Source organism: Carcharhinus amblyrhynchos, chromosome 10, assembly GCF_965287045.1.
Source record: "Carcharhinus amblyrhynchos chromosome 10, sCarAmb.v2.hapA, whole genome shotgun sequence".
Taxonomy (NCBI): Eukaryota; Metazoa; Chordata; class Chondrichthyes; order Carcharhiniformes; family Carcharhinidae; genus Carcharhinus; species Carcharhinus amblyrhynchos.
The window spans coordinates 85838072-85861585 of record NC_137333.1 but is presented as its reverse complement, the minus strand read 5'-3'; the positions used below and the strand labels follow the sequence as shown (position 1 = coordinate 85861585).

The 23514-nt window shown below is 42.3% G+C and overlaps 2 protein-coding genes across 10 annotated transcripts in view; one reads left to right on the top strand and one right to left on the bottom strand.

Moving 5' to 3' along the window:
* Nucleotides 1-2236, top strand: part of LOC145349139 (F-box-like/WD repeat-containing protein TBL1X) — a 375432-nt gene extending 373196 nt beyond the window's left edge. For 8 of the 9 annotated variants that reach the window (XM_080197521.1, XM_080197520.1, XM_080197523.1 and 5 more), the window contains one exon: nucleotides 631-2234. In XM_080197521.1, coding sequence (XP_080053647.1) covers nucleotides 631-657 — 27 coding nt within the window. In that variant the 3' untranslated portion in view covers nucleotides 658-2234. Of the gene's footprint in view, nucleotides 1-630 lie in introns of all 9 variants that reach the window. The other variant, XM_080197529.1, reaches the window with a different exon arrangement.
* A 1629-nt stretch (nucleotides 2237-3865) lies between these two features.
* The window catches only part of gpr143 (G protein-coupled receptor 143), a 61432-nt gene continuing 41783 nt past the window's right edge, over nucleotides 3866-23514 (bottom strand). The window contains exon 9 of the mRNA XM_080197954.1: nucleotides 3866-7397. Within this exon, the coding sequence (XP_080054080.1) occupies nucleotides 7294-7397 (104 nt within the window). The 3' untranslated portion in view covers nucleotides 3866-7293. The remainder of the gene's footprint in view (nucleotides 7398-23514) is intronic.

The following is a 23514-nucleotide window of genomic DNA, read 5'->3' as shown; positions in this document are numbered from 1 at the left end:
TCCAGATGTCTGCTGCTCTTGCCCCTCTTGATGATAGGGATGGTGGGTTTGGAAGGTGCTGCCTAAGGAACCTTGTTGAATATCTACAGTGTATCTTGTAGATGGTACACACTGCTGCCTCTCTGAAGATTCCCTAGTTGCCACACCCCAGCGCCTGTTCAGGTACACTGAGGGAGAATTTGGCATGGCCAATACACCTAACCAGCACATCTTTCGGACTGAGAGAGGAAACCAGAGCACCCGGAGGAATCCCTCGCAGACACAGGGAGAACGTCTGCACAGACTAAGCTGGGAATCGAACCCGGGTTTCTGGTGCTGTGAGGCTGCAATACTAACCACTGTGCCACCATGCTGCACTAAATGTTATTTTAAAAAAGCTAACGGTCTGCATAAAGTAGGAACTTTACTCTTATGTCAGGTTCTCATTGCCTCAAATCTGGGATACGGAAGTTGAGTTTTTTGACAGTTCTATGGGTAAATCTAGTATCCACTGGTTAGTCACAATAGTATGTAAAACATGGTTCTGAGTGCAACTGGCTATGCGATTAAACAACCAATGCTGCCTTTTTCTTTCTCCCAGAAGAATTGTGATCGACAATTGCTAATTCATTTTTCTTTTGATTTTCACAGGTCTGTGTGCTTGATCTACGGAAATAGCAAAATAGCAGGATAACAGGATGTAAGATTAGACCGGCAGTGAATGTGTGGGTGGCAAAAACACGCTCCTTCACCGTGTGTCAGCTCCAGAACTACAAGAACCTGACTTTTTAAAGTGAAACGGTTAAAACCAGCTCTCCCTGTCCTTTTTAATTCTGATTCCCCCACACCTCCCTCCTCCAAAAAAAATAGATTTTATTGTCTGCAAACAACACCCTCCCCTCCACCCACCCTGCCCCAGTTCCCCCCTCCCCCCAATCCCAACCCCTCCAAATGGAAACCCAGTCGTGCGCTGGCATTTTCACCAGTTGAACTCTTCAGCTTTGGAATGTCACCTAAGGAAACTGCGTCAGTCAATGTTTTGGGGTTTTCAACAGGACAGATGATGGCAATTTATGTTCGTGACTGAGAGCATTGTGCCAAACTGCAGATGCTGTGATGTACCCAAAAAAAGTGGGAAAAAAAAACACAGAAAACAGACCAACAAAAAAAAAAGGAAATAATGTAGATTTTCCTTTCTTCATATACTTTCCTCATTCTGGTTTGGACACTACAGTGCTGCTGAAAATGAAGAATAACATTGTGTGCGGTCACAGCGAAATAATCTGCTACTTTGTAATAGCAACACTTTATATTTTCTGGATTTTTGTTTTTTTTTGTTTTTAAAAGAAAAATGTTTTAGGGACGCTGGAGTATTATGTAGGTTCCTAAAAAAAAAAGAAGCTTTTACCAGGGTTGGATGTGAATGATTTTGTTTCTAGAAGCTGCAGGGAGGAATTTGTGGGGCTTTAAAACTTAAGCTTTTCTGAACTGCTGATAGACTTGCTTACATTTACTGTGCTTCAGGTCGTGATCTTTTGGAAAAAGGCACTTCTACAGAGAACTGCATATAAAAAGTGCTTTACATTTGAGAAGGTGAACTTGTCACCAGCTTCATACAGGGAAAGAAGACTCACGGGAAGATCCCCAGTGTATTTTTGAAAAAAAATAACAAAAGAAATATTTGTAATTTTTACCTTTAATCACACACGCCAGACCTTAAGAGCCAGAACGGCAAACCACAAACCTAGCAGACACTTCGTTTTAAAGAAATGCGAGAAATGAGACATCTTAACACTGTACAAGAGCTTAAATTCTTTAATCTCATTGCCATGCTTTAGGTCCTTTTTGTTTTTAAAAAAAACTATTTGCTAACAAAAGCTGTTGAGAGCCAAGTGAGGTGCACTTTGTCTAATGTAAGGGTCTGCTTTGTTTTGTTCCTGGGTTTTTTGAATATGTTCCTTGTCATACGCAGAGAGTTCATCTGTTCAAAATCTGTGTTCTGGCTTTCGTTGCTTTTATTGTCTGTGTCAGACTGTCAGCCAGACTTTGTTCCTTCTCCTTGCAGCCTCTCAGGAGTTTAGGTCAGAGGAGATCACGTGACCTTTTCTGTTTCTTCTAATCCAGAATGTGTGATGTAGCTCATGTGCTCATTAAAAGAAAACAAATCATCAAATCATATTCAATGTCTTGAATAAATTGCTATATTTTGATATTAGAAAATATGATTCTGTGATTTTTATTTTTCCTCGTTTTAAGGTGATTTGGGTTGATGTCTGCACTTCTCGCAGTTGCAGTTTTGCGATCAGGTCACGACTGACGACCTCAGTTATTAACATTGGGATTTCTGGAGCATGAAAATACGCAGAATTCTATAATCGCTGAGTTCACTCACCAGTTTGCAACTGAACCAAACAGACTAGAAAAGACCAGATTCAATCAGCTGATTTGGCACTCGGGATGCTGCAATTGATTTCACTGCCCTCTAGCTGAAATCCACACCAAATGTGTTAACTAACAAGTCTTGCTGATAAGTGTGCATATAATGGGGAGGCAATGGCCTGGTGGTATTATTCGCTTGACTATTAGTCTAGAAACTCAGCTAATGTTCTGGGGACCTGGGTTGGAATCCCACCATGGCAGATGGTGGATTTTGAATCCAATAATAAAAAAAACCTGGAATTAAGAATCTACTTATGACCATTGTTGGAAAAACTCATCTGGTTCACTCATGTCCTTTAGGGAGGGAAGTCTGTTATTGTTACTCAATCTGGCCTATATGTGACTCCAGAGCCACAGCAATGTGGCTGACTCTCAACTACCTTCAGCAATTAGAGATGGGCAATAAATGTAGGCCACCCAGCAATGCCCATATCCCACAAATGAATAAAAATAATGTCAACATTCATGAAAACAGGATTGGACTTGATCAATGTTCGTTTGGCACTTTTCCGCATGTTTTGCTCTTTTTATTTCTTCCATATGACACGGCATTTGTTGCCCATCCCTAACTGCCCTTGGATTGAATGGCTTGCTAGGCCATTCCAGAGTGCAGTTAAGATTCAATTTAAGGGTCGGCACAGTTGTTAGTACTGTTGCGTCACAGTGCCAGAGACTTAGGTTCAATTCCCGGCTTGGATCACTCTGTGTGGAGTTTGCACATTCTCCCCGTGTCTGTGTAGGTTTCGTCCGACTGCTCCGGTTTCCTCCCACTGTCCGAAAGACGAACAGGTTAGGTGCATTGGCAATGCTAAATTCTCCCTCAGCATACCCAATAGGCACCACAGTGCAGCAACTTGGGGATTTTCACAGTAACTTCACTGCGGTTACCGTTAATGTAAGCCTAGGTCAGATCAAGTAATGCTTTCCTTCCCTAGAGGGACAATCATGGACCAGATGGGTTTCTAAGACAACTGGTGTTACTGAGACTATTTTCATAATTTCAGATTTTATTAACTGAATTTAAATGTCATCCGCTGCCATGTTGGGATTTGAATCTATGTACCTGAAGATGTTGGATCACTAGTTCAGTGAAATTACCACTCAGCTACCGTCTTGGGTATCAAGAACTGACAATCTGGAGAAATGCTAGTAGGTGGCTGACATCTATATTCCAGCCTGGATCAGCACCTTCAGAATGCAAAGAAAAGTCGGAGAATAATGAAAAAAACACATGAAAATTACTGCTGTTAACACAACAAATAACATACGTAAGTTTGCAAGTGTAATGACGTAAATAACATAGGTACCAATGACTTGGGTAAAAAGGTACACAAAACAAAGTAGATATGGATATATGAATGTGAGATGCATGGAAATGAAATGGGTGTTTCATTGTATGCAAATCAAATGATACAGATACATAATTTATTGTACTTGCACATGACCATCATTTAGTATATTTCCATGAACACATTTTAATTGTAGGTGCAAACATACATTATTACTGATCATTCATTGTACTTGTATGTACATACATTGTCCATTGTACTTACATATTTGTGACATTTAATGTGTTGCCATTTGTACATCATTCATTGTGTTTGCAGATCATGGTAGATAACTTTCAATTGCAGCTGAGTTGTAAAATGATCCGTCATTTGTTATATATCCTGCCTGATTTTCAAGTAGTTCAATTGAGTGGGCTGTGCAAGGGATGGCAGATCCAACATCACCAGTTTAACTCTCCTTTTGAAACTGAAAGTTACGTTTAGTACACATATACATTAATCAGTCTTTGTACTAGCACCCATATGTCTTTATTGAACTTCCATGCTGTACAACATCATTGATCATGCAGATGCCCAACATTTATTGTAATTACTTGGATACTTACACCGTTCACTACATTTTAGATACTTAGAGGGCCAATTTTCCAAAACCGGGTGACAAAATGGGTAGCACGGTGGCACAGTGGTTAGCACTGCTGCCTCACAATGCTAGGAATCCGGGTTCGATCCCAGCCTTGGGTCACTACCTGTGCAGAGTCTGCATGTTCTCCCCATGTTTTGTGTGGGTTTCCTCCGAGTGCTCCGGTTTCCTCCCACAGTACGAAAAATGTGCTGGTTAGGTGCATTGGCCATTCTCCCTCAGTGTACCCGAACAAGTGTGGCGACTGGGTGATTTTCACAGTAACTTCGTTGGAGTTAATATAAACTGACTTGTGACACTAATAATAAGGGCCCTCCCCGATAAACTGCATGGATCAAAAAATTACAGACAAACTACCTATGATTTTCTAGCCACTGAATTTAATGGACAGAAAAATCATGGGTGGCACACCCTACAATCTCAGGATATATCCATTAGTGAAGTGATACTCTCCACCAGTGCAGACGCATTGGGAAATCAGTCCTATCGTTCACCTTTAACAAGGACAGCGTTCAGCATTTCAAAATCCAGCAGAATCAATGACCCTCGGACAGTATTGGGTAACAAGAAAATTATACGGTTTTTGTACATTTTTTAAAATACAGTTTTTATTTTTATTCTAACAGCCTTTCTATTACTAGCTTTCTGTGGCCTTAAATATAAACTTAATGTAATGCCATCTGTCACCTCTTCATTGTAAAATGGCACAGTTGCAAAATCCAGAAATTAAACATCTGATGTAAATTAAATGTGCCACAGATTGCACTGAAATATTGTCACCTCTGACAATAGTGTTCGAGGTGTTAGAATATGATTTCTAGTGTTTTGATTGCGAAAGTTGCAATACATAAACAAAAGTGTTGGTATATATTTATGGATCATTCCAGAGAATGCTGATGCAGTACAATGTTGGCCTGATGGGGGGAGGGAGAGGGGTTGGGAGGGATGGGGGAGATTGTTTATATTGTATACTGAAAAATTATTGTGATCCTTGAATTAAACGGACATTTGATGCTCACAAATAAAAGATAGTTGGGACAATGCAGAATTGTAAGTACATACAATGTGCATTAAAGCATTCACAGTAACAATGATAAACATAATTAAGCAGGTACATACAAAAATAGGATAACACACAGCATCAAAATTGGATACAAGTAAATAGAAGACAAGCATTTCTAAATATATAACTCGTTCTTTATTTTTTGCACTGTTGGAAATATCCAAAAACCAGCAGAACTATTTTTCTATTTTTGCTGGATATCTCACTGTTAATGGTTAACATACAGTCAACAAATCCACACATGGTATGCATGTTTGCAAGATTGTAATTGATGGAAATTATTTTGTATATGTAGTTTCCATTGTTGTGTAACTAATTGCCTTGGTATTCCTAGCTTTCCATGGCATCAAGTGTAAATTTGCCTTGTACTGTTCGTCACCATTTCAGCATAAAATGGCACAGTTGCAAGACCCTTGCAAATTAAACTTAACATGCACAGTAAGTAAATTTGTCACAGAACCATTGAAATCCCTACAGTGCAGAAGGAGGCCATTTAGTCCATTGAGTCTGCGTCAACTATCTGAAGAAACATCTTATCCAGGCCCGCGCCCCCAACCTATCCCCATAACCCTGCACGTTTACCATGGCTAATCCACCCAGCCCACACATCTTGGGGCAGTTTAGCATGTCCACTTCACCTAATCTGCAGGTCTTTGGATTGTGGTAAGAAACTGGAGCACCTGGATATGCGGGCAAATGTGCAAAATCCATACAGCCAGCCACCCAAGACGAAAAAGGATATCAATTCAGAGAAATTGCCCGTATGTTGGTACCAAACTACTACTGTTCCTACTAGTTTGCAGTAACTAATTTTAAATAAAATTCATGGCGTCATTATAATTTATAAAGTAATTGCAGAATTCATTACCTTAGGGAGTCAACCTAACTTTGCATTTAAATTATTTTCTCATCATTTCCATTTATCTATTTCACGCTGTGTGTATAAAAAGTGAGTTATTCTACCACCATATTGGCATATGAATCAATTTATCTTATTGTCAAATCATGTGACATTAGTTTCAGCTTCAGTAAACCCCCTAGATCAAACAAACTTGACGACATCTCAATGAGAATAGCTTACTCCTGCTTCTAGTTTCTATGTTTCTATTTTAGCTCTGGGATCAATATTATAGCTAAAGGGACCAAGGAATAAGAGGGGATCAGGATATTGAATTCAATGATCAGCCATGAACAAAATTAATGGCAGCGCAGGCTTGAAGGGGTGAATGGCCTACTCCCGCTTCTAATTTCTATGAGATTGAATGTGAAATGTTGACCAATGCTTAGAATTATTTTTCCTCTGGGTTCAGAACAGTCATAAAGCACTCCAATCTGGTGCCATAGTTAATGATATCATGCAAACCACTCAAAATTACTTTCCAATGAGGTGGTATAGCATTTGGAAGTCGAATTCTTAATTTTGTCAAAAATCAACTCAAATTTCTTCATTGTGGCATCGGAATGTATACATCCCCGTGTTCCACTTCTCTGAAAAAGTATTCTGCACCTCTAACAGTTATTTATCACGATGAAACAGATTGGGCAAGTTACTCAGTTTAAAGACGTGCAGCTAAAAAATGTGTACTTTATAAAATATAGTTGGGACCATAACCACTGTAACGTGTGGATTTCTTTCTTAGTTTTCTCACTGTAATGTATGAGCATAAACACAGCCATATACTGCCTCAAACCAACTCAGGACCCCTGTGAATTTTTCATATGCTTCCAATTTCTTAATCATCTTCAGCACGACAGTAGTTTTGAACAGATTGGGTTCTCAATAGTAGCTCGTGGAACTTCTAGTCAATCCAAATACTTTCAATAAAAGAATTTGTGCAGCGTGAATTTTAAGGCTCATATTAAGTTTACTCATCTCACCAACATTATGCCCTTTCAGTGTTTTCCAATGAGTCACCATCGGCATCATTGCTACTGGCGTCGTGCAGTTCACTTGGTACGTTCATTTCAAATGTACTGGTTTCAGAACCTAGCAAACAAAAACGAGGAAAGTGCCTTTGTAGTGCCATTAAAATGTATATGGCTTCTGATGTAGTATTGTTTTACTGAAACATTTAAAAATCTTTTGTAGGTGGCAAATGTCTTCTTATGACTTGGATATTTCTTTGTTTAACTCTAGCCAACAGCCATGCTTTTGAAATAAAACTAATTAAAGTTTTAAAATACATTTAATTTACTTACTATCCCAGTGCATTGTACTTTAGAAGGTTACAGTGAAGAAAATGGTGCATGCGGAAGAGTTTCTTAACTTCGTGTTAATCAAGTTCTTCCTCCCAATTTAACCCTCAGAGGCCTTCGAATCAAGAGTAGATCACTTGGTTCAAAATTGGAAGTTAAATGCTTGGAGCCGCCTCTCATTCCAGTCTGTTTATCTTTAAACATCTCTATACGGAGACTACATTAAAAAAGCCCATAGAATCCAAACAGTGCAGAATGAGGCCATCCAGCTCATCGAGTCTGCACCAACTCTCCAAAACAACATCCCACCCAGGTTCATCCCTTTGCGCTATCCCCATAAACATACATTAACGATGGCTAGACCATCTAACCAATATGTCTTGGAATACTTAGGGGCAATTTAGCATGGCCAATCCATCTAACATACACATCTTTGGGGTGTGGGGGGAAATCAGAGCAGCTGCAGGAAAATAACACAAACATGGGGAGAACATGCAAACTCCACACAGTCACCCAAGGCCAGAATCAAATCCAGGTACTTGAAAGCACTATTTTCCAAATTATCTCTGGTCTGTGGATGTGATAATAGTGGGCTATTCAGATCTCCTGAATTAAATTCTGTTAACCATTCAAATACGTGATAGAACCTATTGGCCAGTTTACAGTACAGACCATCAAACACTCCTGAATGGGTTTTCAGCACAGTTAGTTTACTTTTTATTGATTCTTTCGTGGGATGTGGGCATCACTGTATAGGCCAGGGATGTTGCCCATCCTTAATTGTTCTTGAAAAGGCGGTGGTGAGCCATCTTCGTGAACCAGTGCAGTCCATGTGATGTAAGTACAACCAGGGTGCTGTTAGGGAGGGAGTTCCAGGACTTTGACCTAGTGCCAGTGAAGTTGCTTCAGCATACTCTGTTGATGCAGCTTTAAGTTAGAGCTATCTATCCAAGTTTTCAATGCCTGCCCTTTCCCTATTTCTTAATTTTTCTGTCACTCTCAGATTTTTATCCTATTCCCTCTAAAGAGTTTATTGAATTTGTTTTAATCACCCTTTGTGATAAGGCATTACACAGTTTAGTAATTCTTTTTGCTTCTGCTGTCATCTTTGTATCCCATGTTATTGATGAATGAAATCAGTTTTCTAATATTTACTCTCACAAACCCTTCTATAATTTTAACAGTTTCCACCCATTCACCTCCTCTCCTCATTTTCCTCTGAAAAATACTCTTTAATACTCAAGTGAACCATAATTTTTTGTCAGTGTGCAAGAGAATCTGACAAGCAAAACTAGTCCTGGCTAGTATTAGTTATCGAGATATCTGTGTTTTAGTAACAGACTTTAAATACAATAGGGGCGTTCCCTACACATTTGCACTCTGCACAGAAGGGGCAGCACGGTGGCACAGTGGTTAGCACTGCTCTCTTACAGCACCAGGGACCCAGGTTCAATTCCAACCGTGGCTGACTCCCTGTGTAAAAGTTTGCACATTCTCCCCGTGTCTGTGTGTGTGGGTTTTCTCCGGGTGCTCTGGTTTCCTTCCACACTCCAAAGATGTGTGGGTTAGGTTGATTGCCTTGGAGGGAGTGCAGAGGAGGTTCACTAGGCTGATACCAGAGATGAGGGGGTTGGACTATGAAGACAGACTAAATAGACTGGGCCTGTACTCGTTGGAGTTTAGAAGGATGAGGGGGGATCTTATAGAGACATATAAGATAATGAAAGGGATGGATAGGGTAGAGGTAGAGAGATTCTGCCCGCTTAGAAAGGATAGCAGGACTAGAGGGCACAGCCTCAAGGTAAGGGGGGGGGGGGGGCAGTTTAGATCAGAGTTGAGGAGGAACTTCTTCACTCAAAAGGGTGGTGAATCTCTGGAATTCTCTGCCCGTTGAAGTGGTAGAGGCTACCTCAATAATATATTTAAGTCACGGGTACATAGGTTTTTGACAGACATGGGAATTAAGGGTTATGGGGAGAAAGCGGGAAAGTGGAACTGATCCACTTCAGATCAGCCATGATCTTATTCAATGGCGGAGCAGGCTCGAAGGGCTAGATGGCCTACTCCTGCTCCTATTAGTAGTAAGAATATATTCCAATTTTTTAATCAAGTGGTAAAATAAAAATTGAATGCAAATCACATTTAGAAATATTTTTGTCTGAGCAATTCAGTTCTGAGGCATATACTGAAGAGTTTGTTAAGAAACAGCGCAATGTTGAGTTACTTGTTCGCAGAACGAGTTGGAAACTCTCTCCTGGAATTCCCATGGGGTTTCTTCCAACCTCTGAAAGTCTTGATAGAAAACTGTCGGAAATCCCAGAGAAACAGTGCAAGCAGCTGGTGGAGCTGTGTGTGTGCCTGACACACGTCTGTTAATATGACAGACATTGGGGAAACCCTTCTACCACACACACACACACACACACACACACACTGGAAACTCCACTCCCACATTCTTGACTAATCCACTTGCAATTTTTGAGCGTCACAATAGCATTTATCATCACCAGCTTGAAGTCAAAACCCGAGTCTCCATTCTGTTTTTAAAAAATGCCATCAAAATATACAAATGATTGATTATATCAGGCATATTCCAGATTAGTCAGAAGCTTTGTAAGATCACTAAAAAACCAGGAGGATTAAAACATTCTCATTTTCAGTGTATAATGACATGCAATAAATAGATAATTGGATGGAAATGTGAGCAAATTTCTCCATTTGGCACTTCTAACCCCCTTTTGGTCCAACTTCCATTTTTAAGTAAGGTGCAATTTTTCATTGGCTATGTTGACTCTGACACTCTGTGTAACTGACAGCGAACGCAGAATTTCAGAATAAAGAAGATCCCTGGTCGATTAGAGGGTGGAAAGCACATCCATTGGGGAATTGGGGGGGGCGGGGGGGGGGGGGGGGCGGTGGCGGTGGCGGTGGCTCCCCGCGGGACTGATGTGGGAGGGGATTAGTATTTCCTTTTTCATTTAATCCTAGCCCCTACACAGATGACAATATGAGGGATAGAATGAGTAAATGTGCAACTGACACAAAGATTGGGTGGGTGGCTAGCTGTGAGATGGAGTGTCTTGGGTCACAAGAAGATATAGATGGAATGGTCAAATGGGCAGATACGTCGCAGATGGAATTTAACCCTGAAAAGTGTGATACACTTTAGAAAGAGTAATTTGGTAAGAAAGTACTCAATGAGTGGTCGGACACTAGGAAGTTTTGTAGAATAAAGGGACCTTGGTCTATTTGTCCACAGGTCTCTGAAAGCGGAAAGACATGTTAGTTGGGTGGTGACAAAGGCATTTGGGACATTTGCTTTTATCAATCGAGGCACAGATTACAAAAGCAGGAATGTCATGTTGGAGTTGTATAGAACTTTGGTTAGACCACCGCTGAAGTACTGTGCATAGTTTTGGTTGCCACTTTATTGGAAGGATGTGATTGCACTGGAGGAGGTGCAGAGGAGATTCACCAAGATGATGTCTGGGATGGAACATTTACCTTGTGAAGAGAGGTTGTGTAGGCTTGGATTATATTCATTGGCGCAAAGAAGGCTGAGGGGGCACCTGATTGTGAGGGACTTTGACAGAGTGGATAAGGAGCAACTGTTCCTCTTGAAGTCAGTCATGTGGGGACATAGGTTCAAAGTGAAGAGTAGATTTGGGGGGATGTGGGGAAAAACCTTTTTACCCAGAGGGTGGCGAGGGTCTGGAATGTGCTGCCTGGTAGAGTCGCAGAGGCAGGTTGCCTCATATTCTTTAAAAAGTGTCTGGATGAACATTTGGCACATCATAACATTCAGGGCTATGGGCCAAATGCTGGCAGATGGGATTAGGTGGGAGTTAGGTGTTTCTAATGTGCCAGTGTGGAGCTGATGGGCCGAAGGGCCTCTTCTACACTGTAGTATTCTACAATTTCTGTTTTCAGATTGGGGCACCCTTTTTTAAGGCAGAGGTTGCTCGTGGAATAGGAGCGGTATTGTGGGATGTGCCTGCAAGATTTCTTTTGACACAGGTCAAAAAATATGGCGGAAAAAGCTGGCAGTGCCACTTTTCCTGCCTGACTTGACACGTTGAGCAGGATTTTCTAGCTTTCCTTGCCCTGAAACTGAAAAATCCACTCAAGGTCAACCGACCTTTCCATGGTGTGTTCCCCCGTCCGTTCTGCTTCCTGTGGCATGCAGAACGGGAACATCTGCCCCATTGTCAATGTCTTCTTCTGGCATCCCTTCTCCATCACTTTAGTGATGGATTTAAGCTGCTTCCTTAAAATAGGGCAGGAATAATGCTTACATCAATCAGTTATCCAACAATATCATTTAGTAATTTCTAGGCTTGGAGCACCGGAGTTCATCTCTGAAGATTATTTTAGTTTACACAAAATAAATGTAACCTTTTTTTGAATTTTATTTTCACCTTTGCCAAAAAACAAATTACTGTTCCAAATTCTAATCAGAAGAAAAATATTGAAGAGAATGTTCCAGGTTTATTGCTCAATATTTGCACATTTTGCTGACTTTAATTTCCCTTTACAGTCTTCCTGTTTTGTGAAGCATGTTTGTCACTTGCTAGATACTGATGAAAAATACACTGGAAACTGTGTAGTTTCTCCTTTTATCATATTTATTAGTGTTCCTTTAAGTCAACATGATCATTATAGGTGCCTTGGCAAGATCAGGGAATCATCAGAAGATCTAAAAGACCTCGAACTGCACAATAAATAACAACCCCTCAACAGTTTGACATACCATTTTGTTTGCAGCAGAATAGGTGGCAGATTGGTAACAAAGCATTGCTTGAACACAATGAAAGGTTGAACACAATGAAATCTTGTTTCAAATGTATACTTCAGAACACAGAACGACGGTGGGGAATGCTGGCTAGCTTAGTATGGACTCCGCAGCTGTGTGTGTCAGAGTCATATCGAATTCACAGTGGAAAATTTCAGCTTGTGATAATTCCAAAAAAATGTTTGCTGCCAAAACAAACAACGAGAAGCTGAACAGTAACCGAGCAATCCCGACTTGTATATATTATGCAACCCATGTGCAGCATCTTTCAGACAGCTTCATGTTATGTATGTTAGGGCGTGGCCCTTCAGGAGAACAGGTCTGGTGACCCAGGATTCAAGCTCGGGTGGAGCTTGCTGAGCCAGCCTTGTGCTGACTGTGCTAAGACAAAGATATGTTAAACTGTTCCAGTTAATTGACTACCACTGGCCTAATGCTTTATTATTAGTCTCAATAGCAGACCTTAAACATAATAGTTCATGTCTCTGAAGGCTGCATCTGACATGGGTGACACAGTGGTTAGCACTGCTGCCGCACAGCACCAAGGACCCGGGTTCGATTCCTGGCTTGGGTCACTGCCTGTATGGAGTTTGCATGTTCTCCTTGTATCTGTGTGGGTTTCCTTCAGGTGCTCCAGTTTCCTCCCACAGTCCGAAAGATGTGCTGGTTAGGTGCATTGACCCGAACAAGTGCCGGAGTGTGGCGATGAAGGGAATTTCACAGTAACTTCATTGCAGTTTTAATGTAAGACTACTTGTGCCTAATAAATAAACTTTAACTTTAATTGTCAAGACATGATGTGGAGATGCTGGCATTGGACTGGGGTGGACACAGTAAGAAGTCTCACAACACCAGGTTAAAGTCCAACTCGTTTCATGGGAATTACCAGCTTTTGGAGCGCTGCTCCTTCATCAGGCAAGCGGAGGTGACTCACTTAATGAAGGAGTATCGCTCCGAAAGCTTGTGATTCCAAATAAACCTGTTGGACTTCAACTTGGTGTTGTGAGGCTTCTTACTCTTGTCAAGACAGGTGGTAAAGATGTGTGCAGTGTGCTGGGAGAACTGTTGAGGACGCTGGAATGTGATGGCCATCCATTGCTTGTGCTGCCAAAGAGGGCAAAGGTGCTCAACATTTCCAATTCAGGAGCATTTCCAGGGATCACCTAGAAGCATGTGTGGGATCTCCCAGGCAGCCTATTGCTGCATCAAACAGGTAATGGACCCATACACCAGAGGGCAGTGCAATAAATCAGTTATCACACTAATCACACCAGTCAGGCTGCGAAGGCGATGGGCCATCGCTAGATTCCCTCAGTTCACATGCATGGTCATCTAAGCTCCCGCAGTGCATGCCAGGTGCCTCTACGAACAGGAAAGGGTTCCAGTAGCTGAAGGCTCAATTAGCCTGCGACTGTCAGGAGAAGATGCAGCAAGCGTGTGCATGGTTCCAGAAAGCTGCCAGAACTCCTTTATCCTGACACACCCCCTCAGCCCACCAAGCCACCTGGATACTGGGTGACGAGGACTACACACCAAAGATATGACTGCTTGCAGCTTTGCAGAACCTCAGCACAGAAGACTCACAACTGCTGATGTGTGATGATGAGGGCCGTGCAATTGGCCTTCTGAGAATAAAGCTCAGAGGCCTCGCTACATCTGGGGTTGCCCTGCAATACACCCATCCAGGGTATCACTTATCGTGCTTGTACGCTGCACTCTGCATAAGCTGGTGGTCCAGAGGTGAGTAGCATTGGAGAATGGAAGCCATTTTGAGTGCATCAGTTTCTCCTTTGAAGAGAAAGAGTTGGAGTAGAGACCAGAAGGGCAGTGGAAATATACATCAGTCCAATGTCAATAGGCTTCGACATGTATGTCAGGGAGACACACAGCTCATTCTTCAACACTTTTTTTCAGAGTCCTTTAAATTTCCCCCCGAGATGATTCCGTCATCTTGTTTTACAGCTTTAATGATCTTTCATTTAATGCCACTACCAGTTTGGTGGCTCCATCATTACCTCATTCCAAGGGATTCATTGCCAATTTCCTTCATTCGGTGCACACTTTTACATGCTCTGCGTCTCACCACCTGGTAAGGGCCCACTCATGCAGAAATTAATGGAGGAATAGTTGCTTTACATGACCTTTACCATGGCACATGCTTTGGCATTCAGTAATAAACTATCACCCAGTGAGACCCCAAGTGCAACTACAAAGGGTTACACAAATGTTACAGGTGCTCTACGTTGTGGTCCCCAGCACTTACAGCTGGTGTAGAGGTAATGTACTGCCTTCCTTGCACCTCTGCATGAGCTGACTACCTCTGGGTGCCTGATTCCCCAGAAGGGCCTATCCCATTGGGGAGCCACCAGCACCTGTGCAAGGGTTGCATCTGTCACTGGGGCTCATGCAACATTTGAGTTGCCAAATGGATGGCACGGTGGCACAGTGGTTAGCACTGCTGCCTCACAACGCCCAGGGAAACCGGGTTTGATTCCCAGCTTGGGTGTTTGTCTGTGTAGAGTTTGCACATCTGCATGGGTTTCCTCCCACAGTCCAAAGATGTGCGGGTTAGGTGGATTGTCCATGCTAAATTACCCCTTAGTGGCAGAGGGACTAGCTAGGGCAAATGTATGAGGTTATGGGGATAGGGCCTGGGTGGGATTGTGATCAGTGCAGATTTGATGGGCCAAATGGCTTCCTTCTGCACTGTAGGATTTTCTGATTCTATGATAAGCTTAAACTGTCAGTCCTCGCCGCCTTTCAAGGTCTTTGCCCTTCCCTGCTTAACTATAATCATTCAACAGGTCCAGGTGTCTCAGAGTCATCTTGCCAATCCATTCATATGAAGCACACAGGAAGATAAAGGGGCTAAAAAGATCATGGCCAGTTCTAATGTTTGTATCGAACAACAAATAAGTAATTGCCACTTTTGATAGTTCTGGTTCCCATGGCTTCAAATTAGATTTCAAAATAAATAGAAATGAATTTGCAACACAGGAATCCATGCCTGACCTTTCTTGTTAGAACCATCCATTAAACAAGAGAGAGAGAGAGAGAGAGAACAACTCATTATATGAAATAAGTATTGACAGGAATTTATATAAAACAAATGTGGCACTGGAGTTCATTTCTTGTACTGAGCACCATGTTTCCTTGGTTGATTTATTTAATCTGGTTTCATTTTTCACTGGAATTACTTATCATTAGGAATACCACAGCACAAAGAACTGATCAGGTAATATACAAAGGAAGGCTTTCCTGGATCAACAGTAGATCAAGTGAACACAGGGATCATGGGACCATAAGGCATAGGAGCAGAATTAGGCACTCGGTCCACTGATTCTGCTCCACCATTCAATCATGGCTGATATTTTACTCATCCCCATTCTCCTGCCTTTTCCCCATAACCGCTGATCCTCTTATTAATCAAGAACCTATCTATCTCTGTCTGAAAGACACTCAATGACCTGGCCTCCACAGCCTTCTGCGGGGTTCCCATGAGCATTCACACCGTGCTTGCATCTCCCAGACATCTGCGGCGTGTCGGAAATCGTCTAGGAGGCAGGGTCAGCATTTAAATAGTATTTAAATAGCTCCCCACTTTTGGGGAGCTAGCAACCCAACCCTGCATCAGTTAATTCAGGCAGCTACTTCTAATAGCACTGGACCCGCAGCAGATCCATAATGATTCCGATGTTCAATAAGATGCAACAATACTGCACATGAATTGGAAATTCCTCTCTTCATATTTTCACAGTTGCTAAGCCTTTTTTTATCATTAGTGTCACAAGTTGGCTTACATTAACACTGCAATGAAGTGAAAACCACCGTGTTGCTACACTCCGGTGCCTGTTCAGGTACACCGAGGGAAAATTTAGCACAGCCAATGTACCTAACCAGCACATCTTTCAGACTGTCAGAGGAAACCAGGGCACCCAGAGGAAATCCATGCAGACAATGGGAGAACCTGCAGACTCCGCACAGTGTCCCAAGCCAGGAATCGAACTAGGGTCCCTGGCGCTGAGAGATAGCAGTGCAAATCACTGTGCCACCATGCCACCCCTAACTCTGCTAGTAGAGAGAGCATTTCAAACCGCTTTAGAGCGTTAGTTTGCCGTAGTGTCATTGCAGAACTTGCATATGTGTGTGTGTATATATATATATATATATATATACACACATATAGTATTTTAATCACAGGAAGCCAGATTTTCCTGGTGTCAAAACATTTTTAGGAAATGCTAGTTTTCGCTGAGTACGCAGTCTTCAGTGCTTTTAAATATACACGCCTTTCCCAAAAGCAGTTCTATTTCCTGGCATGTTGTTTCATGGCACCAGTCACCTTACATGTCCCGTCTCATGTGAGCTCAGACTAAGTGCCGTAGCAGGATATTTAGCTAAGGAGGTTAAAACTGCCAAGCTCAATTACATCCTTTGCTGACACACACTTCCCATCCACAATCTCAAGCAAAATGACTGGATAGCAAGCAGAGGTAGGCACCCTGGCTGATCTTTCCTCGTTAATGCCACACATGATGAGACAAAGTGCACTATTATTGTTCTTACTATTGTCTTGGCTATCTAAGACAGCACATACCTGGACTCAAGTGTTCTTATTCTGTCCCAAGAAGCTAAGAACTGTGTCTTTGGTGTCTAGAAGCAAGGTTAACTACCTTTAAAATAGAGATGGCCACCTTGTCAAAATAGCCCACGTTGCTTAGACTGTCAGAAGCAACAGGGCAATTTGGTCACTTAACCCAGGTAAAAGCTCCCTTTGATGGCAGAAGTGGGCAGCACAGTGGTTAGCATTGCTGCCTCACAGTGCCAGTGACCCAGGTTCAATTCTGGCCTCAAGTGACTGTATAGAGTTTGCATGTTTTCCCCATGGCTGCGTGGATTTCCTCTGGGTGCTCCGGTTTTCTCCCACAGATGTGCGGGTTAGGTTGATTGGCCATGCTAAATCAGACTTTTTGGTCAGAACATTGAATGCAGGAGATGTGTCGTTGAAGTTGTACAAGACATTGGTAAGGCCACACTTGGAATACTGTGTACAGTTCTGGTCACCCAATAATAGAAGGGAAATTATTAAACTAGAAAGAGTGCAGAAGAGATTTACTAGGATGCTAACGGGACTTGATAGTTTGAGTTATAAGGAGAGGCTGGATAGACTGGGACATTTTTCTCTGGAGCATAGGAGACTGAGGGGTGATCTTATAGAGGTCTATAAAATAGTGAGGGGCATAGATCAGCTAGATAGTCAATATCCTTTCCCAAAGGTTGAGGAGTCTAAAACAAGACGGCATAGGTTTAAGGTGAGAGGGGTGAGATACAAAAGGGTCCAGAGAGGCAATTGTTTGACGCAGAAGGTGATGAGTGTCTGGAACAAGATGCCGGAGGTAGTAGTAGAGGCGGGTACAATTTTGTCTTTTAAAAAGCATTTAGACTGTTAATGGGTAAAATGGGTATAGAGGGATATGGGCCAAATGTGGGCAATTGGGACTAACTTAGGGGTTTTAAAAAAAAGGGCACCATGGACAAGTTGGGCTGAAGGACCTGTTTCCATGCTGTAAATGTCTATGACTCCATAAATGATCCTTAGTGTCAGTAGGATTAGCAGGCTAAATATGTGGGATTACGGGGATAGGGCTTGAGTGGGATTGTTGTCGGTGCAGGCTCAACGGGCCGAATGACCTCCTTCTGCACTGTAGGAATTCTATGAAAAGTGCGCCTAATACCTCAAAGTATACTGCAGTTGGCATTAGGTTCAAAGATTCTTGAATTAGTATAATTAGTCAAGTCAGTTTGAAAGGTAGCAAATCATCCTTGGCAGCATGGAGCAGCAGCTAGCGTTGTTGGGAGCAAGGTAGTAGCACATAAGATTACTGTATGGAGACTAATAAAAGCAATTTCCAATTGTGCCAAGTGTTAAGGTATTTTAGTTGGAGTGACACAAAAGCCACACAAGAGCTAAGACACAAAAATGATCAGAACCTCAGATATAACATCAAATATCTCATTGTTTACTGGGATGGTAGACTTTAGACTATAAAAATTCTGTTTACAAGAGACAATTTTCAAAGAAGACAGTTGTTACATCAAATAAATCCAGTGGATAAAAGTGATATGTTAGTCCTGTACACTGTGTTATTATATGTTTAATGGTGTGTACAATTTGGTGACAGGAATTTCAATATTCCAACTGACATTTCAGAGACTGCCAGAAGGAACTGAGAGAACCATTCGACTAAACAACCAATTTACAGAGCAAATTATTACTACCGCCACACAGTATTTTGCATAAATATTTGCTTCTGCGAATCAATTAATCATGAATGAATTTGCTCGTGAGTCTAGACAATGTAAAATGCTCTGGCATGTTTAAAGTTTTACATTCTAATTGACAGGAATATGCATCCTACACGAACGCAATCTACTGTGATCAGACTTGCTCAATGGCTCTGGGCTATGCTAATTCTTCTATCAAGTTATTGATAAGAGAAAATTGTTGAAAAGCCCAAAAAATGATTAATGACCTTTCATCAGAACCAGCGAATGTTACAGATGAAAAGCTCAGAAGCAGGAACAGAACCAGGGAGAAACAATGAGAGGGGAAAAGAGACATATCTGTGATTCGGTGCAGGACAAGAGATGATTAAATAATAGAAGTGATAATGGTGTTACAAAAGGATGCAATAATGAGAAAGTAAAAAGCGGCTGATGAATTAACAAGTGTCAACCCATGGTATGGCAGCAATGAACAGAAGAAATTAAACCCCATTGATATTCCAACAACCAGTCAGCAACACCAATGTCCTGGTGATTCGTATCATCATGTTGCATCATACTGAACTTTTTCTGAGCATTGAACTGACAATCAGAAGTTCCATATGGCAATGGTGTCGTAAGAGATGGGCATTATGGTGGCACAGTAGTTAGCACTGTTACTTCACAGTGCCAGGGACCTGGGTTCAATTCCTGGCTTGAGTTGCCATCTGTGTGGAGTCTGCACATTCTCCCCATATCTACGTAGGTTTTCTCTGGGCGCTCTCACTTCCTCCCACAGTCCGAAAAACAGTGCTAGTTAGGCGCATTGGCCATTTAAATTCTCACTTAGTGTACCCGAACAGGCGCCGGAGTGTGATGACTAGGGGATTTTCACAGTAACTTCATTGCAGTGTTAATGTAAGCCTACTTGTGACACCAATGAATAAACTTTAAAGAGATGTAACCAAAGCTTTGATTTGTATCAGACAATAAATACAGGTCAGATAAAAAAAGTGGTTGCACAGGTTGTAGTCTTCCTAAAATTCTCCAGATCCTGGAAAGGTCCAAGTGAATAGGCAATTCAAGAAAGGAGGGAGATAGAAAGTAGACCAACTGGCCTATAATTTCGTAACACTGATCATTGGGAAAAGGCTGGAATCTGTTACTCAGGAAACAGTCAGAGGACACTTAGAAAATCGTAACATAATCAAGCACAGCCAACGTGGTTTTATGAAAGGGAAATTGTTTTTGATAAATTTATTAAAGTTCTCCGAGGATGTAACAAAAAGGGTAGATAAAGGAGACAGCAGATGTAGTATATTTGGATTTTCAAAAGGCAATTGACAAGGTGTCCCATAACACAGGATAAGAGCTCATGGTGCTGGAGGTGATGTACAGATTTGAACAGAGAATTAGCAATTAAACAGGAAACAGAGTCAGAATGAATAGGGAATTTTCACTTTGCCAAAACTGAGACCTGTAGAGTGCCACAGGGATCAGTGCTGGGGTCTCCATTAGTTATGATCCATTCTAAATGACTTAGATGATGGGGCAGCACGATGGCACAGTGGTTAACACTGCTGCCTCTCAGTGCCAAGGACCTGGGTTCAATTCCAGCCTCGTGGGTAACTGTCTGTGTGGACTCTGCATGTTCTCCTCAGGTCTATGTGGGTTTCCTCCCACAGTCCAAAGATGTGCAGATTAGGTTGACTGGCCATGGTAAATTGCCAACTTGTCGGGGGCATTAGGAGGGTAAACGTGAGATTACGGAGATGGGACCTGGGTGGGATTGTTTAGGTGCAGATTCGATGGGTCTCCTTCTGCATTGTAGATTCTATGATAAGGAACTGAGTATATTGTATTGGTGATACCAAAATAGGAAGGAAAGTAAGTTGTGAGGAGGACACAAAATGATACAGCTAAGCTAAGTGAGTGGCAAAAAATTGGCAGATGGAGTATAACATAAAAAACTGAGATTGTTCACAGTGATAGGGAAAATAGGAAAGCAAAATACTATTTAAATTGATGGAGACTGCAGAATGCTGTGGTACTGAGGGATCTGAACATCCTTGTACATGAATCACAAAGTTAGCGGCTGTTACAATAAGTAATTAGGAAGACAAACAGAATACTAGCCTTTATTGCAAGTGGATGGAAGTCTTGTCACAACTGTACAGCACATGGAGCACTGCGTACACTTTTGGTCTCCTTACGGAGGGATAGAATGGAGGGAGTTCAAGGAAGGTTTACTAAGCTGTTTTCTGGGATGAGGGGTTGTCATGTGATGAAAGGGTGAGCAGGCTGGGCCTACACTCACCAAAGTTCAGAAGAATGGGAAGTGATCTCATTATGCATATGAGATTTTGAGTGGGTTTGACAGTGTGGATAGTGAAAGGATGTTCCCCCTCATGGGGGAATCTAGATCCAGAGGGCCACAGTTTAAAAATAGGGGGACTCCCATTTAAGATGGGAGTGAGGGGGAATTTGTTCATTCGGGGGCTGTGAATCTTTAGAATTCTCTGCGCCAGATAATAGTGGAGATTAGATATTATTCAACGCCGAGTTGGGCAGAAACTTTATCTGCAGGCAAGTCTATGTTATGGGGGATGGTGCAGGCAGGAAAGTATAGTGAAGGCTGCAAACAGATGAGGCATGATTTATTGAATGATGGAGCACACTTGAGGGGATAAATGGCATACTCCTGTTCCTATTTTCTACATTTTAGTGTACCACAGACGTCAGCATACGAATTGACCTTTGAAGCCTCTAAAAATCCCTCCAAAAATATAGGGGTCGACTTATATGCTGTGCATAAAAATGAGCTGCTGGCAAAGGTGTGGGTGGTCACCATTTTGAAATGTCATTGGTAAAGAGTGGGAGAGCATAAACTCCCACACATCTCTTCAGTTGCTAACCACTTTTAGATTTTCAACATCCGCAGTAAGCAATTTTTTTTTGCAACAAATATTGATTGATATTTGCAACAAATATTGAGATGGATCTATTTGGATGATTAAAAAAGGGATATTGCTTTGCTAAAAATGTATCATATAAAATGCACTATTGCTCTGCTAAGTGTTTTTACCTCTATTAAAAGTAGAAAAGGTAGCACCTGGTCTGTTAGTACAAATGAAGCATCATCACTTCATTTCCAATAAGAATCCCAAGAGTGTGAACCCAAGCATTTTTGTCAATTGAATTAATGGGCCCTATTTTACCATTCTGATTCTAAGTGCTGGGCAGACTTGAAACTCGGAGTGTTTCAGATCTGACTTTTAGACCCGTTCTCAGGCATCCCCATATGCATTCTGCCTGAAAAAAAATCAGCAATTCTGAATCGCGCTGCAGAAGCCTGTGGGCAGAGCTTAACACACCCGAAACCCTGCCGCTCCGATCGGTACCTCCAACTGCGCACGCGCAGAAGAAAAAAAGATACAAATGCTACTCCTCTCCAACATCCCTCCCAGGCCGGATAATACGTCCCCCTGGCTGCCACAGATGTTGCCTCACCCCCACATTACTGGCCCCCTTATCCCCCCACCCCCCTTTGCCGCCCAGACCAATTGCAGGCTTCCCCACCTCCCCGCCCCCCACCGATCTCAGGCAGAGTGGCAGCGAACCCCTCCTTCCCCTCTCCCCCACTGACCTCAAACTGAGAGCCGTCGGTTGCGAGGCACCTACCTCCTCGCTAACTGGAGTGCCCAAATCAGACCTCTATGGAGTATGTCTATTTCATGCCAATTCTGGATGGGTGAATGCGGTGGTAAAGGGGGAAGTGCCGGTAAAGTTGGGCACGCAGCCCATTAAGACAATTTAAATGCATGCAAATACATCTAAATGTCTATTGCGCCTGTTTTGGGAGCTATCCCAATCGTGGCCATTTTCAGGCCTTGGTAAAGGGGGAACTGGCAGGCTCAGATCATGCTTCTCATCTCACAGCCAACTTTACTAAGTTATCACGCCCAAAAACAGGTGCAATGTGATGGTAAAATCGGGCCCAATGTCTCTCTGGGTCACAATATGGAACATCAAACACTGAGAAAAACAACTTGTCAATATATAGCACCTTTAACATAGTAAAATGTCCCAAAGGACTTTGATGGCAGCATTATCAAATAACATTCGACACCAAGCCACGTTAAGTGCCGATGACCCAACACTTGGTCAAAGAGGTAGGTTTTAAGGAACATCTTAAAGTAAAGGGAAGAAAGTGAGACAAGTGGATGTGGGGCAGGAATTCCAGATCTTTGGGCCGAGGTAGCTGAAATCATGATCACCAGCGCTGGAACAATTAAAATCAAGGCTCTCAAGAGGCTGGAAATGGAGGAGTGCAAATATCTCTTGGAGGGTTCAACTTTACTTGTGGAGTGGGGGAGGAGGATGGTGCAGCAAGTCCAGAGATTTAGGGGAGCAGCAGGGCTCCATCATGGTAGAGGGAAAAAGTGTGAATGAAAGAAAGAAAGAACGAAGGCAAGTTCCTACCAACAGCAATATATTAATGACCAATCTGTTTTTTGTGACGGTGACTGAGGGATGAATGCTGGCCAAGGTACTGGGAATAACTCGCCCACAAGACATGTCCATGATTGAAGGTGCATCGAGGTAAATCATGAGGCAATGTCAGGCAAGGTGGGGACTGGATCTTAGAAACTGACAGGTAGGAGGAGGAATGAACGGGTTCTGAAGTTTGAAAGGCTCTGGGAATCAATGAGTGTTGTAGCTGGCCCCTTTAAGTGGGACGCATCAGAAGGAACATGTGACTCGATCACCCAAAGTGAAACGTGTGCTAGATCTCTGGGCAAAGCTGGGCTTTTGCAGCCAGATTGATCCTTGAGTCGAGAATAAACACATT